At 49.0% G+C, this 13,404-nt stretch overlaps 1 protein-coding gene and 1 long non-coding RNA gene across 11 annotated transcripts in view; one reads left to right on the forward strand and one right to left on the reverse strand.

Moving 5' to 3' along the window:
• The window catches only part of LOC121041945 (protein mono-ADP-ribosyltransferase PARP6), a 61,357-nt gene that overhangs the window by 17,282 nt on the left and 30,671 nt on the right, over nt 1–13,404 (reverse strand). For 8 of the 10 annotated variants that reach the window (XM_040493151.1, XM_040493152.1, XM_040493153.1 and 5 more), the window contains one exon: nt 1,214–1,330. The exons of 1 other annotated variant lie outside the window; for it this stretch is intronic. In XM_040493151.1, coding sequence (XP_040349085.1) covers nt 1,214–1,330 — 117 coding nt within the window. Of the gene's footprint in view, nt 1–1,213; nt 1,331–9,735; nt 9,868–13,404 lie in introns of those variants that run through there. One more of the 10 variants, XM_040493165.1, reaches the window with a different exon arrangement.
• LOC121041949 (uncharacterized) lies at nt 10,002–10,898 on the forward strand. The gene is made up of 2 exons (XR_005795933.1): nt 10,002–10,383; nt 10,756–10,898. It is a non-coding gene; the product is annotated as an uncharacterized LOC121041949 (long non-coding RNA).

Genomic DNA, 13,404 nt, shown 5'->3' on the forward strand with positions numbered 1-13,404 from the left:
GACTTGGTGGCCTCTCTGGGTAGTTCGAGTAGACCATGCATCTAAACCTACCTCTGCTACCTTCGAGAATTGTGATAAAAGCCCAAGAAGCTTTGTGACCAGGTATGAGCAAACCTGTCAGCTACTGAAAATATATGGTTACCACATTTTAAAAAAAGGGGGGAGGGAGGGGCGCCTGGGTGGCTCAGCAGGTTAAGCATCTGACTTTGGCTCAGGTCATGATCTCACAGTTTGTGAGTTCCAGCCCCGCAGCGGGCTCTGTGCTGACAGCTCGGAGCCTGGAGGCTGCTTCGGATTCTGTGCCTCCATCTCTCTCTGCCCCTCCCCCATTCACACTCTGTGTGTGTCTCTCTCTCAAAAATAAATAAACCTTTGAAGAAAGAAAGAAAGAAAGAAAGAAAGAAAGAAAGAAAGAAAGAAAGAAAGAAAGAAAGAAAGAAAGAAAGAAAGAAAACAAAACAAATGGCTACCACCAGTCCTCAACTACAGAAGCCAAAACTTTAAAACTGGGGAAGTAAGATATTGGCTAACTATTCCACATGACAAATGCACTGTTCCCCTCAGTGTGCATTTCCTAATTCTCTAATACAACATACCAGGCAGCAAAATGAAAACATCAACCCTCTCCTCCATGACCTATTTGGTTTTATATCTGTTAACACCTAATACTAGGAGGTATTCCAGTGTCTGTTGAATGACCTTTCAGTGTATCTTAACACCTCTTTGCCGAAGTCAAAGTTCTACCCCCCTTCCCCTCCTTCCCTGAATCTGAAGCACTGAGGAATTACTGAAGGTACTGCCTGGGCAGGCAGGGTTCCTTTACCTGCACTGATGGGGAGTCAGGGTTGCTGCCTGCAGAGCACACAGCGGGTGGGGCTTAGGCAAGTCTGGCTGTGAAGGGAACACTACTGAAGAGATGGCACCAGGGGGCACACGAACCCAGTTGGAACACAAAGGCCTTGCTGTGGCCTCCAAGTGGAGTCACCATCCAGTTTGAGGACTGTATCATGAACCAAATAAGATCTGAATGAATGGGTTGGAGTAACTAACCCCAATCTTCTTAAAAACCATCACCTGTCAAAAACAAAAACCAACCCCCCCCCCCCCCCAAAAAATTAAAAAATCATCAGCATCAGCTGCCTCTTCTCTAGACCTGAGACATCAGGGTTTCCTTGCAAGGACCTGGCTGGGGCCACTGGTTATTGGGTCATACCTTGTGTTCTCTGGGCTTGGGCTTCCAATGGCATAATGCTCTTTTTTTGGCTCAGGGTGGCTCCTTGGCCCCACTTGCAAAGATCGCTCGGAGCTGAGTAAAGTTTGCTCTGCAGAGCTGTACAAGGATCAAGGCAGAAGCTGAGTGTAACTAAAGTTCTTTGGGGCAATGGAAAAAATTACCTTAGTAACCAGGTAGCCAGGTGGTAGCTGCTCCCAGAGGTTCAGCTATGTTACAGAGAAAATACCAAGAAACTGGTAACAGAAACTTTGCAGGCAAAAGTAAGTTCTTACTGGCTCCTCTACGATGCTTTATCTCCTAGTGGAGACCAGATTACCTTCCCTCTAAATTTTCTTTAAGCCTGGGGGTTTACTAACATTTCACTATTCTATATAAGAACCTGGTTGGTTTTGGCTCAGGTCTTGATCTCATGGTTCGTGAGACTGAGCCCCACACTGCGCTCTGCACTGCCAGCACGGGTGCTGCTTGGGATTCTTTCTCTTCCTCTCCCTCTGCCCCTCCCCCACTTGCACTGGCGCGCTCTCTCTCTCTCAAAATAAATAAACTTTAAAATAAACATACATTTGGGGCGCCTGGGTAGCTCAGTCGGTTAAGCGTCCGACTTCGGCTCAGGTCATGATCTCGAGGTTCGTGAGTTCAAGCCCCGTGTCAGGCTCTGTGCTGATGGCTCAGAGCCTGGAGCCTGTTTCGGATTCTGTGTCTCCCTCTCTCTCTGACCCTCCCCCGTTCATGCTCTGTCTCTCTCTGTCTCAAAAATAAATAAACGTTAAAAAAAAATTAAAAAATAAAATAAACATACATTTAACTGGAAAAATATCTACCTAAATATTAACAGCACATCAGCTGGTGATAGGATTACAGCAAATTTTTTTCTTCCTTTTACTAATTTACCCGTAATGAAATATTTCCATATTAAGAAAAATGGCAACTGTACCTCTCCTGAAAATGATAACATTTATAAGTTTCCTGGTAAAAGTGTTGGAATTAAAAGGGTTAGAAGCTTCTGGTTTTATTAATCAACCACTGCTCTATGCATTTCAGGAATACTCTGCTTAAATGGGGCAGAGGTGAGATAACACAGCTTAGGCCCTAAGTTAATCAAGTCCGCAGGACAATTCTATGCAAAAAAAACTATTAGTCACGCACCCAATTCCAGCAAACTTTTTTTCCTGTTTAGTCTGTCCTCAATCTTTACGGCAAAATCTTTGTGACAGGGATGTTCTGGTACAGAAGGGCTGTCTCCAAGGCCAGGAGCAGATACAATTATATTGGGCTCAAACAATAATCCTATGTCACCATGTCAAGTTAAATCTGAGCTTTTCCAAGCTCTGATCTTTTGCTCACCCAGGCTATTAAACACACAAAAAATAACAAATGAAAATCTGTTTGGCATTTGAGCGCATTTACATGCCAGCAATAAAAAAAAAAAAAAAAAAAAAAAAAAAAAGCCTGCTTGTCCAGACTCCTATGCGGTATCTCAACATGTCCTTAAAGACCCCTACCAAACCAGGGAACTCGGGTCTCATCCCCAGGTCACCGGCCGGTCTCCTGCCTCAGGCTCTGCCCCAGAGCCTCCTTTGCCGGAGGGTCAGGGCTCTGCTGCCAAGGTCCTCCACGAGCCTCTCTTGAGCGCAAGCTGCCCACCCTGCCAACCACCTAACTTGAGTTCTTCCTAAACACCCTTCAACTGTCCCCTAGCCCCAGGATGGCAGTCCCAGCCCGGTTTCTCGGGGCGGGCCTCTGGGAAGAGCTCCCCGCCCCTCAGGCTGGACAGTGCCCGCCAAGACATGCAGCCAGGCCAGTGCCCGTCTGACTCACTACTGCATCCTCCTCCTTGGGAGGCAGACACATGCGCAGCCAACCTCCAGCCAGCAGTGGAAGCCCGGCGTACCCACTGATGGTGGCAAATGCTGTGCTCGGGTGCGGGAACCTTACTCGTGAGCATGAGCCCCTGCAGTAGGATCTTCCTCACAGCCATTTCTCCTCTGTGAGAAAGGAGACAGCGTCAGAGCCTCAGTGCAGGCTGAGGGGCTGGAGTAGCTACGCTCACAGCTCAGCTCCATGTACCCCTCCTCCCACCTCTCCTCCTCGTCTCCAGCAGCTCCTGGTTCTCTAGCTTCATTCGTGCCAGAAACGATTCTTTGGCCGCTATCCAGAAACCAGAGCAGGAAGGAGCATCCAAAAAATACGACATGCCTCTTCTTAGAGCCAGTACTGTTGGCGAGTTGTGCCGGGAAGGCTTCACGCTTCGCCAATTCTTTCACAAAGGCCCAGATCATTCTGCCCTGGTAAACCAGCCTGGCCCATGGGCCTGTATGTGCATAACCCAATTTTTAACCAGCCAGGGCACTCTGCACCAAGTGTGTCCTGATGCCAAACCTCACCACACAGAGTAACCCAATTATGATGGCACCTGGTGCCCCGCATTGTGTTCCCTGCTCTGACATCAATTTGCTATCTGCACCTCCAGGTCAGCATGACAAAGGCCTTTCAATTCCCCAATCTTCAGACAAGGTGTCCAGGCCAGCCTGCTCTCTAGGAGCTCTCTTCCCAGATGCCAGAGCAATAGAAATCCCAAGACTGGCCCTAATCTGACTATGACAACACCGACATCAAAATAGGTGCCGGGCCACCTACAGAACCTAGTAAGGTCTAGACTGAATGGCTGTTTGTCCTTATATTCACTTACAGTAATGACATCATGTATTTACACATGGAGTAGGGTATGGAGGAAAAGGCATTTCTAGCTAAGAGATGTGAATTTCAAGTCCAATCTACCCTCAGCAGGCCCAGTAATAGAACGCCAAGTCTAGTTTACCTGGTTACTTACATAAAACAAAAATGAGCCCCCTTGCAGGTTCAAGTAAAATTCCCTCGCTTTTATTTATTCAGGGCTACAACTAAGGGACTTATACTTTACAAGCAGGGGCCTAAGGTTCTATTTCAAACTTGAGTGTAAAGAGGGCACTAAGACAGACACAAAATGGGCCCACCCCCCAAAGGACCACTCAACTCCAGGGCAGCTAAGTCCCAAGTCAGAGAAACATCCCACGTCCTCATTTGACCACAGATGCTCAGAGCAGAGAACTGGTTTCAGCCTGAAGGAGAAGTCCGGAGGAAGCTTTTGTTGTCCTGTGTTATGATGTCTCCTTACTAGGCTTAAAATAATGAGGCAGTGTTTTAGGGCATGATATTCATACTCTGGAAGCAGCAAGGGACCTGGAACCCTGTAGTTTAGGGCCCAAGTCAGGGACAACCAGGACGGGTGACGGCCTCCGGAGTGAGGCATTAGCTCAGCATTTAAAGGAAGAGCTGCCCTGCATCACAGTTGGAGGGAGGAGAAGCGGGAAAAGGGGAGATGGGAGGAGGAATGGCAGGACCAGCTCTCTAAGAGCACGGACCTAGTTTGTATGACTGGTCTTCCTATAGTGACCTTCACAGATTTGCTTCTATTTTATTTTGAACTAAGGAAAAAAAAATAATTAACAGCTGTATTTCTACCACCCAGAACTGACTACTAACAGCCAGAATTTTAGGCTTAAAAAAAAAAATGCATTTTGTAGAGTTCATTTTCCCTCTATCCCCACACCCCTCCAACCCTTCCACAGCCTGTCACGAACTCTGACACCCAACTACTGTCAGGAATTTTCTATCCTTCTAATTCATTTAAGTGTGACTATATACCAACCCCATGATACTGTTTTCTAAAATGTTCTAAGTAGTATACTGTTACAAACAAACAACTTGCATTTTTCAGCACATTTAAGACCTATCTGGTGGGTACATTAGATCTGGTGAATTCATATGAACTGCTGTCCTAGTCCACTACACTAGATCATTTACTTATGTATTATGTATTCTCTTACTGGTTGACCATCCTCCTCCTCCCACTGAATCAATTTTTCCACCATTAATCAGTATAAAGACAACTCTATCCTAGTACATGGTTCCTTGTGCAAATGTGAACTCCTCTCTCTATATTTCCACAAATGGAATTTATGAGTCACGGGGTATGTTTATTTTCTCTTTTACTAAATATCGTTAAACTGCTCTCCATTTACAACCAACCAGTAATGTGAGCTCCTGCCCTCTTATACCTCTGCCCAACATTCAATATTGTGAGGGCTTTAAAATGTCCATCCATGTGATAGGTTTATTAACCTGCTTTCTAATGTAGTAACAAAAGAGGGATACCAGATATCCAAAGTCTCTACTTCCCTACCTCTAACTAGATCAAAGCTCCCAGGGCTCTTCCAAAAGTGTCCATGATTTTGTCTCCTATACCATGACTGACTCACTTACTGGGTAATTCTCTTGCACTCATCACTGGAAACCAGGAAGACACCAACTGTCTAAAATTAAATAAATACTATCTGTAAGTTGATTTCAAAGGCCTGGAAGGAACGGGGGCCTTTTCACAGAACTTTCTGGACTGCATCAGCTAAGCTTGGTGCTATCATAGCTGGTCTTGGCATCTTCACCCCAGAGCCCCTGCCTAACATCCAAAACAAGGCTTGCTGGCGTCAGGAGAGAGAGGCTTAGTTAGAGCTCCCCAAAAGCTTCTCCTATGGACAGAAGTGGGGGAGGTAAGTCTCAGAGGCCACCGGAGGTACTGCAGCCTGGCTTGTCCTCCTACGTGCAGACCAGCACAAACCACTGCAGGGGCGGGGCCACGCCGCTTGGTGGCCCTGCCAACCTTCTGAACTGAGCAGTCGGACCGGGAGGCAAAAAGGCCCAACAGAGGTTGCATGGCACCATCCACTACGCACCCCAGCTTACTGTCCCCAAAACAACTTCTCTAACAAAGCCCCAAATAATCAGACTATTCATTTATCTAGCCTAAGACTGGCTTTTGGTGAAAAATCCAAGTTCCCAGAAAGTATGCTAGTATTAAGAACAGTCTTCCCTTAGCTCTGTTCCTATCTGTACCAGAATTAAGGTTTAAAATGATGACTCAGGGTCCTGTAAGACCAAAAAATATATATATGTGTATATACAGATATACACACATATATATACATATATACGTATATACCTAGACACACACACACACACACATATATATTTTTTTAAGTAATCTCTATGCCCAACATGGGGCTCAAACTCACGACCCCAAGATCAAGAATCGCATGCTCTACTGACTAAGCCAGCCAGGCACCCCTCCTGTAAGACCTTTTACCAAATCACTTAAACATCTCACAAGACCCTCGACAAGGTTGCAAGAAAACTCTGCTCACACTGGCAACTCATTGCAACTCATTCTTGTGGTGTACCAACCAACTGAGATTTGACTGTGGACGTTTGGAATGATTCAGAAATTAAATGTCAAATGAGTCATTTTCCCCTACCTAGAGCGGTCTTAGCTCTTGGCTAAAATAACACATCCTGACATGTCTTCACACAAGCTGAAGCAAAATAAATTAGAACCAGTTTAGTGTGAGTTGATAATGCACGGGTTGCGTTTTTTATACTTTCTAGCTCATAGTCATTTCCTCATTTCTTCCATTGCCTCAACATTAAGAAACGGCTTTAAGAAATAAAATGACTTTTCCTGTGACCCCCACCTCCATTAATGTCACAACATTGAAGGCACAGAAGCAACTCCCTACAAGGTGCTAGCTGTTTGGAGTCCCAGCTACCAAATTTGCCAAGTCACTGGCAAATTATTGGGTCTTAGAGACCCAATAAGGCTTTTTGCTAAACTATGAATTCAACACTAAAATTATTTGCTTCTAATGCAGTACTTAGAAGTGTAACTTCACTCTGAAGTGAGTTCAAGGACATTCAGTCATCATTATTCATGACCATTACAGCCCTCCTCCCACAAAGGGAGCCATGGCCCCGGAGTAGTCTCAGGAATGCAGGGACACAGGCCACATTACTTGGGCCCGGGGTTCTGCCATGCTGCACCCTAAGGTCTTAGGGCAGTACAGAGAGCCAGGGAACCTGGACAACTATTTTTCACTTAGTCGAAACCATTTTTAACTTGGGGGAAACACATGCTTCACTGTTTGACTCACTGAATAGGGAGAAGGGACTTTTTAAACCTGTGAAGACCACAGTGCAGTTTCCCACTCACCCAATGAAGAGAATTCTCTCAAAAGCAGATAAGTTGAAAGGTTGAGTCATCTTCCCCACAGAGGACCCCCTCCACCACAGACCTGGTGCTGGGTTACATACCCTTCCCCTCAGAACAGCCCCACTGCATTTCCCAACAGCATCCTCAGGCAACAGGAGAGTGAATTATTTGCTAATAATGCTGCAGAGCAGAAGTCCTGACCTAGGCTAGCCTCTGTACCCCAGGGAGTGACCACACCCTCAGTACTGCCAACAGGAGGCTGCAGTCCCTGCCTGGGATCCTAACCTCCACTCACCAGCTGGTAAAGCAAACCCTAGAACTCCACCTGGCATAGGTGGGGATGACAGTGAAGATTTCAGTTTATAAGTTTATTTCTACTCTCCTAGCCAAACATCAATTGCTGAAATTCTGCCTCCTTGCCTTCCTTCCTCTGCAGGTCCCTATTCTCAGGAGATCAAAGAGCCACTGCAGCAAGTAGAGAGCTGCAAGGTAACATTATTAGTTACTTTGTAAACACTGTACCAAGATGCCTTAAGGGATTGGTTTCCAGGAGATGTCTGCATTTTAATCATGGCTCCAAAGATTAACTAGGAATACCTGTTTGGGTATGGCATGGAGAAGATGAGCCCTCATGCTCAATTACGGTTTAAGTAATTGTGCTCAGCGAACAAAGAATACATTGGAAGGCATTTCTCCTGGACATCTCACTAGAGCTCAGACACTGAGTGGAGTATTCATCATATATTCATGTAACTGGGTATATAGTGACCAATCCTTTCAACCATTAGGAGGAAAATGTTACTCCGAGTTTATACATGGGAAACTGAGGTCCTGGGGCTGAATTCTCTCTCTCATTCTAGATGTTAATGAGTCGAACCCGATTCTAAAAGCCCATTAACTTCCCAATGCCTCTGTCCATCATGCCTGGACTTTACCCATCAGGCTCACGTGGACAGGAGAGGATCAATGTCCTAGGTTTGACGAATACAGATAAAAACCAAGGGATGCCTTTCCATGACTGGACTTTTAAATAACCTTACTACTGGAAGGTACTTTTCTGCTTCAAACCCAGTGTGTGATGCCACCTCGTGTGGCCTTTCTCCATCCCTCACCCAACAGGAAGCGATCCCTTCCTCGCAGCAGTTACCACTGTTGGTTCCCTAATCACATTATGAGCTTTGTGGGCTATGACCTTTCTGGTCATAGAAAAACAGCTTAGCACACAGAGATTTTATTGAGTGAACGCGGTACGTGGCGTCAAGCTCCTGACATATTTCTATTCTGCCCATAACCTGCTCCCACCCACCCCGAGATCTCCGTGTTCTGAAACCGTGGAGTATGTGTTCAGCGAGGTGAGGCAGAGGCGAGGCTGCACCGGTCCTGCGGAGGGGCGGGGCGGGTCCCGGTCCGCTACATGCAGCCCCGCCGCGGCAGGAGGGAGCCCCGGGACCCTCCTCGGAGCCACCGCGGCGAATCTGGGCGGCCCCAAACAAGAATGCGCCACAGGGGCAACCACCCATTTTCCTCCCCATGCAGCGGGAAGGCCGAGGGTTACATAACCTTCCAAATGGGCCGCGGGCCGCCGCTGCATCCCCCGGCGGCACGGGAGCCGGCCCAGCCCATCCGCAGACCACTGCGATTAGGGGCGTGAGCTGGGGATACGGGCCCGGGGCTCCAGGACCCAGGCGAGAAAGCGGGGTGGCAACGGGGGGGGGGGGGGTGCAGGCGGACGTGACCAGAACAGAGGGGAGGGGCGAGGACCCGGGCTGAGCGAATCAGAGAGCGGAGGAGAGGGATGCGGAGGAGCGGACGTGACCAGAATGGAGGGGGAGGGGCGGGACCAGGGCATGAATGGGGGAAGGGGCAAGCACGAGGGGGGACAAGGACGCGGGAAGAGCACGCGAAGCTGAATGGAGACGGCACGGGGGGAGGGAGCTGGGGAACGGGTTTCGAGGAGAGATTACAAGGAAAGCATCCGAATGAGGGGGGCAGGGCCGGGCTGAGGGCCCAGGGAGGGGGAATGGTACAGTATTAAGGGGCCAGGGGAGGAGGCGAGCAGATGAGCAGGCGGTGAGGGAGGAAAGGAAGGAATCCGAGGAGGGAATACTGGAAGGAAGGCGAGGATGGAAGCAGATCGAGAAGAGGGAGGCGAGGATGGGACCAGAATGGGGGTGAGCACTGGGGCAGGGGAGGGCCGGCTGTGGAACAAACAAGAGCTGGGGGGGGGGGTCTGGGGGCTCTGACGAGCAGACCCTAGGCGCGAGCTGGCTCTCTCTCCCGACTTCAACCGGGTGCAAGATGCCCAGGACCCTGCGCCGGCCCCAGTGTAAGTGCCCTGAGTGCGCAGACGGCCGGGAGTCCGCACTAGCCGTGTGCACGGAACCCTGGTGGGGACGGATGGCCCAGCCTCTGCCCCGCTCACCTCCGGCGCGGTCCCGCTCGAGCTGCAGTGCGGCTGCAGAAAGGTCTGGACGCTCGCGACGCGACGCTGCTGTGCGGCAGTCGGCCGCTTGAGCCCCAAGGTTATCCAGGCTGCAGCCGCCGCAATCCCTCCGCCGCCCCGCCCCGCACCCAATCCTGGCTCCCGGCTCGCCGGGCCCCGCCCCTCCGCTTCCTCGCGGGGCGCAGTCACCTTCAGGAGGAAGTGCCGCGGCACCCAACACGCTGCCAGGTTGCCCTTTAGGGGAGGACTACATTCCGTGGCGGAAGGACACGTTACATAAAAGTCTCGGCGTGAACGCTCTGCGCAGGCCAATGAGGAAGTGGCGAGGCGGCGAGGCAGCGGGGCCCGCCCCGGGAGCTCCGGGGACCTCCCTCCCAGACCCCCGGGCGCCGGGGCCACCACTGTCGCTGCCAGCTTGGAGTGCTGGACGAGGGCTCTTCTCTTGACCCTCGGCCCAGGCTGCCCCAGCTGTCCTGGCCTAACCGGGCAGTGCGAGATTTATGGATCCTCGGCAGCATTCCCCCAGCCCTGTCCTGCGACTCCCCATCCCTCCGGGTGCCCGCCCCAGCACACACCTCGGAAACCGTGCCGCACAGGCAGTTAGGGAGCCCGAGATGGGATCAGGAGGTGCGGAGATAGAGACTCCTGGGACGGTTGGAGGTCGCCTTCGGAAGGGCTCCCGCAATGGAGCGGGGTTAGGGACGACTGGGGAGGGCGGAGTGTGCGTGGAGCCGGAGCGCGAGGCCTTTTTGTTCTTAGGGCTACAAGAAAGGACTATTTGGGGCCGGGTGAATACTTTAGTTGGGGCTAGGATCCTGCAGAGCGAAGGCCTGAGAGTAGAAAGCGAATAGAAGGCATTAATATTAGTGTAGAAGTGACCATCAGGAAATATCAAGTCAGAATGTTAGAGTTGATAAACTGCAGGAATCAGCACTTTTGTTTTCAACCTCATGTATTTAAATCAAAATTGTTAGAGCTTTTCATACATTTTTCTCCAAGGTATTTTCCGACTTTCCGAGGGCTAGTCAACAATCAATGATGAAGGCAGTTTATCAATGAAACAGCTGTTAATTCTTGCCTTCATGAAGCCAAGTTTTGAGAACAGATACAACGCTGCCTCATTAAAAATCGTTAAGACCATATTCTCTTAGGGTGTTTCCTTTTCCTGGAAAACTAGACAATGGATGTGACTTGACTGGCAGACACCTGCCTTGTCCTGAATCAAAGGCCTTCCATTCCGCTTTCCTGTTAGATAAGCTGGGACCAGAAAGTGACAGCCTAAAAGTACGTTTTTGTTTGCCATAGAATCCTTTAATTTCTTCTGGAAGCCTTTGCTGGTCCCCTTGGTTGTAGATGGGAAGTTGGTTGGCCCTGAGCTAAGGACGAACTAAAAACAGTGGTGAACAACAGTGGGGGGTGGAGGTGTCAGTGATCTGGCCAGTGCTAGACTATGTTGCATTTTAAAGTCCTAAATGTAGGGCGCCTGGGTGGCGCAGTTGGTTAAACGTCCGACTTCAGCCAGGTCACGATCTCGCGGTCCGTGAGTTCGAGCCCCGCGTCGGGCTCTGGGCTGATGGCCCAGAGCCTGGAGCCTGTTTCTGATTCTGTGTCTCCCTCTCTCTCTGCCCCTCCCCCGTTCATGCTCTGTCTCTCTCTGTCCCAAAAAAATAAATAAACGTTAAAAAAAAATTTTTTTTAAAGTCCTAAATCTAGATACATTCCCAAGATTGAAATGCACAGGTATTAAACTGGAGAGTTACAAAAATGCTGTCCATGAAACTGGCAGAGACGAATCCAGCATATCCTTGCTTGGGTTTAGATGCATAGTGAAAATCTGTTACATGGAGTTTAAGGTGATTGTCATTGTTTTGCCAAAAAGCAGCATAGTATATAAGAAAGTTTGGATTCCATCTTCTCTTCTTTCCATCCCACTTAACTAGCCCTATGACCATATCCTATAATTCAATATGTAAGGGCCCAGTTCCTTAAAAGTAAATTCAAGGGGTGCCTAGATGACTCAGTCATTAAGCATCTGACCTTGGCTTAGATCATGATCTCACGGTTCATGAGTTCAAGTCCCACATCAGGTGAGCTTGAGCCCTGCTTTGGGTGAGCACGAGCCCCACTTAAGGTGGTAAGTAAAAAAAAAAAAAATGAGCCCCACTTTCTCTCTCTCTCCCTGCCTCTCGCTCACTTGTGCCCTCTCTCTCTCAAACAACAACAAAGTAAATTGAAGACAATGCCTGCTTCATAAGATGGGGTTTGATCAGATGATATATGTGAGTGAGTACAGCATGGTGCCCAACAGGCATCCCCTTTTTGGGGAATTGACCTTGTGGAGGATTATCCTTATGATTAGTGCCAGAACATCATTCAGAATGCAAGAAACTCTGTTTGCCTTCTCTTGGTCATCTTGAATCCCCATTCCTTTGACCCAGCAACAAGTATCCCCAGGGCTACATGAACCTGGGGGAAGCTGAGAGCCAGTCCTTCCATTAAGCTCTCTGAACTGGAAGGATGGGAGGGGGTGCTGTAGGTTCAATGGACTGGGGTGAGTGTGAGGGTATACTTTGTTACCTGTTGGTTTCATGGCCACAGAACCACAGAATCTGGGATTAAATCTGGTCTCTTGAAGGTCATTTGGAGTCCCTCATGGGGTGTGTCTGCAAATGGTACTGGACCCAACTCCTGTGGCCCTGGTGAGGGAGGGTGATATTTACAGGCTTTACCATTACACGACCTCATGAGGTAAAATGGCAGTGTTCTCTCTCAGGCCAATACAGATTTCCAGGGCAGCCCATTGACCCCGAAAGTCAGGTTAAAGCAGAAGTGCTTATCACTTTGGATTTTATATGCCCTCTCCAGAGCCAGACCAAGTAGACTTAATTTATTCTATGCCTTCCTTCAGATTCCCAAGAGCTCTTCAGGCTCATCAGGGTGACACAAAATCTTAATTCCAGAGTTCCTCCACAGAAAAACCCTGGAAGGAAGAGAAAGTTGGTCTTTTGAAATCAAGAGTAAAGAGAGAACAGGTTTTCTGTGTCGGAAGGGGAAGGCTTCACATAGGAAAACACATGGAGGTTGGTTAGGACAGATATGGGTATGGGAAGGCATTCCAGAGGATAGCAACAGTAAAGAATATTTTCTGAATGCAACTGTGTATCTAGGTCCCCCCCCCCCCCCCCGGGGTAGGCCTCATCGGCAGTTAAAAGCAGAAGGGAGGAAGCTTGAGGAGTCCTTGTCCATTCCAGTGGAAGTACTGCCTCAGCCAAGGTGACCTGGTCGGCCTGTGTGACTCACTGCAAGTCTTTCTCTAGCCCAAAACTGTTAGGACTCACAGGACAAAGCCTCCCTGGGATACTTTAACCCTATCCACCAAGCCAGTCCCATGGAGGCCCTGTCTCCTTCTTTTTCCCTGGAAGTGTAGCCACAGCTAGGCTGCCTAAGATGCAAGTGGGATTGTAAGCAGACCCCTTCCCCCAAAGTAACCAAGACTTGGAAGACGAAGAAAAGCATCAGTGAACAATGGATCATGTGCTCCCTTCCTCAGGAATTCCTCCTGTTGCAGTTCAGTCACACTCTGATTTTCACTTGGCACCTTACCTTTAGTCTTCATCTCCATGCTTACTGGCTACCAGACAACCTGAC

This window comes from Herpailurus yagouaroundi, unplaced genomic scaffold, assembly GCF_014898765.1.
Source record: "Herpailurus yagouaroundi ecotype Mexico unplaced genomic scaffold, PumYag 184, whole genome shotgun sequence".
NCBI lineage: Eukaryota > Metazoa > Chordata > Mammalia > Carnivora > Felidae > Herpailurus > Herpailurus yagouaroundi.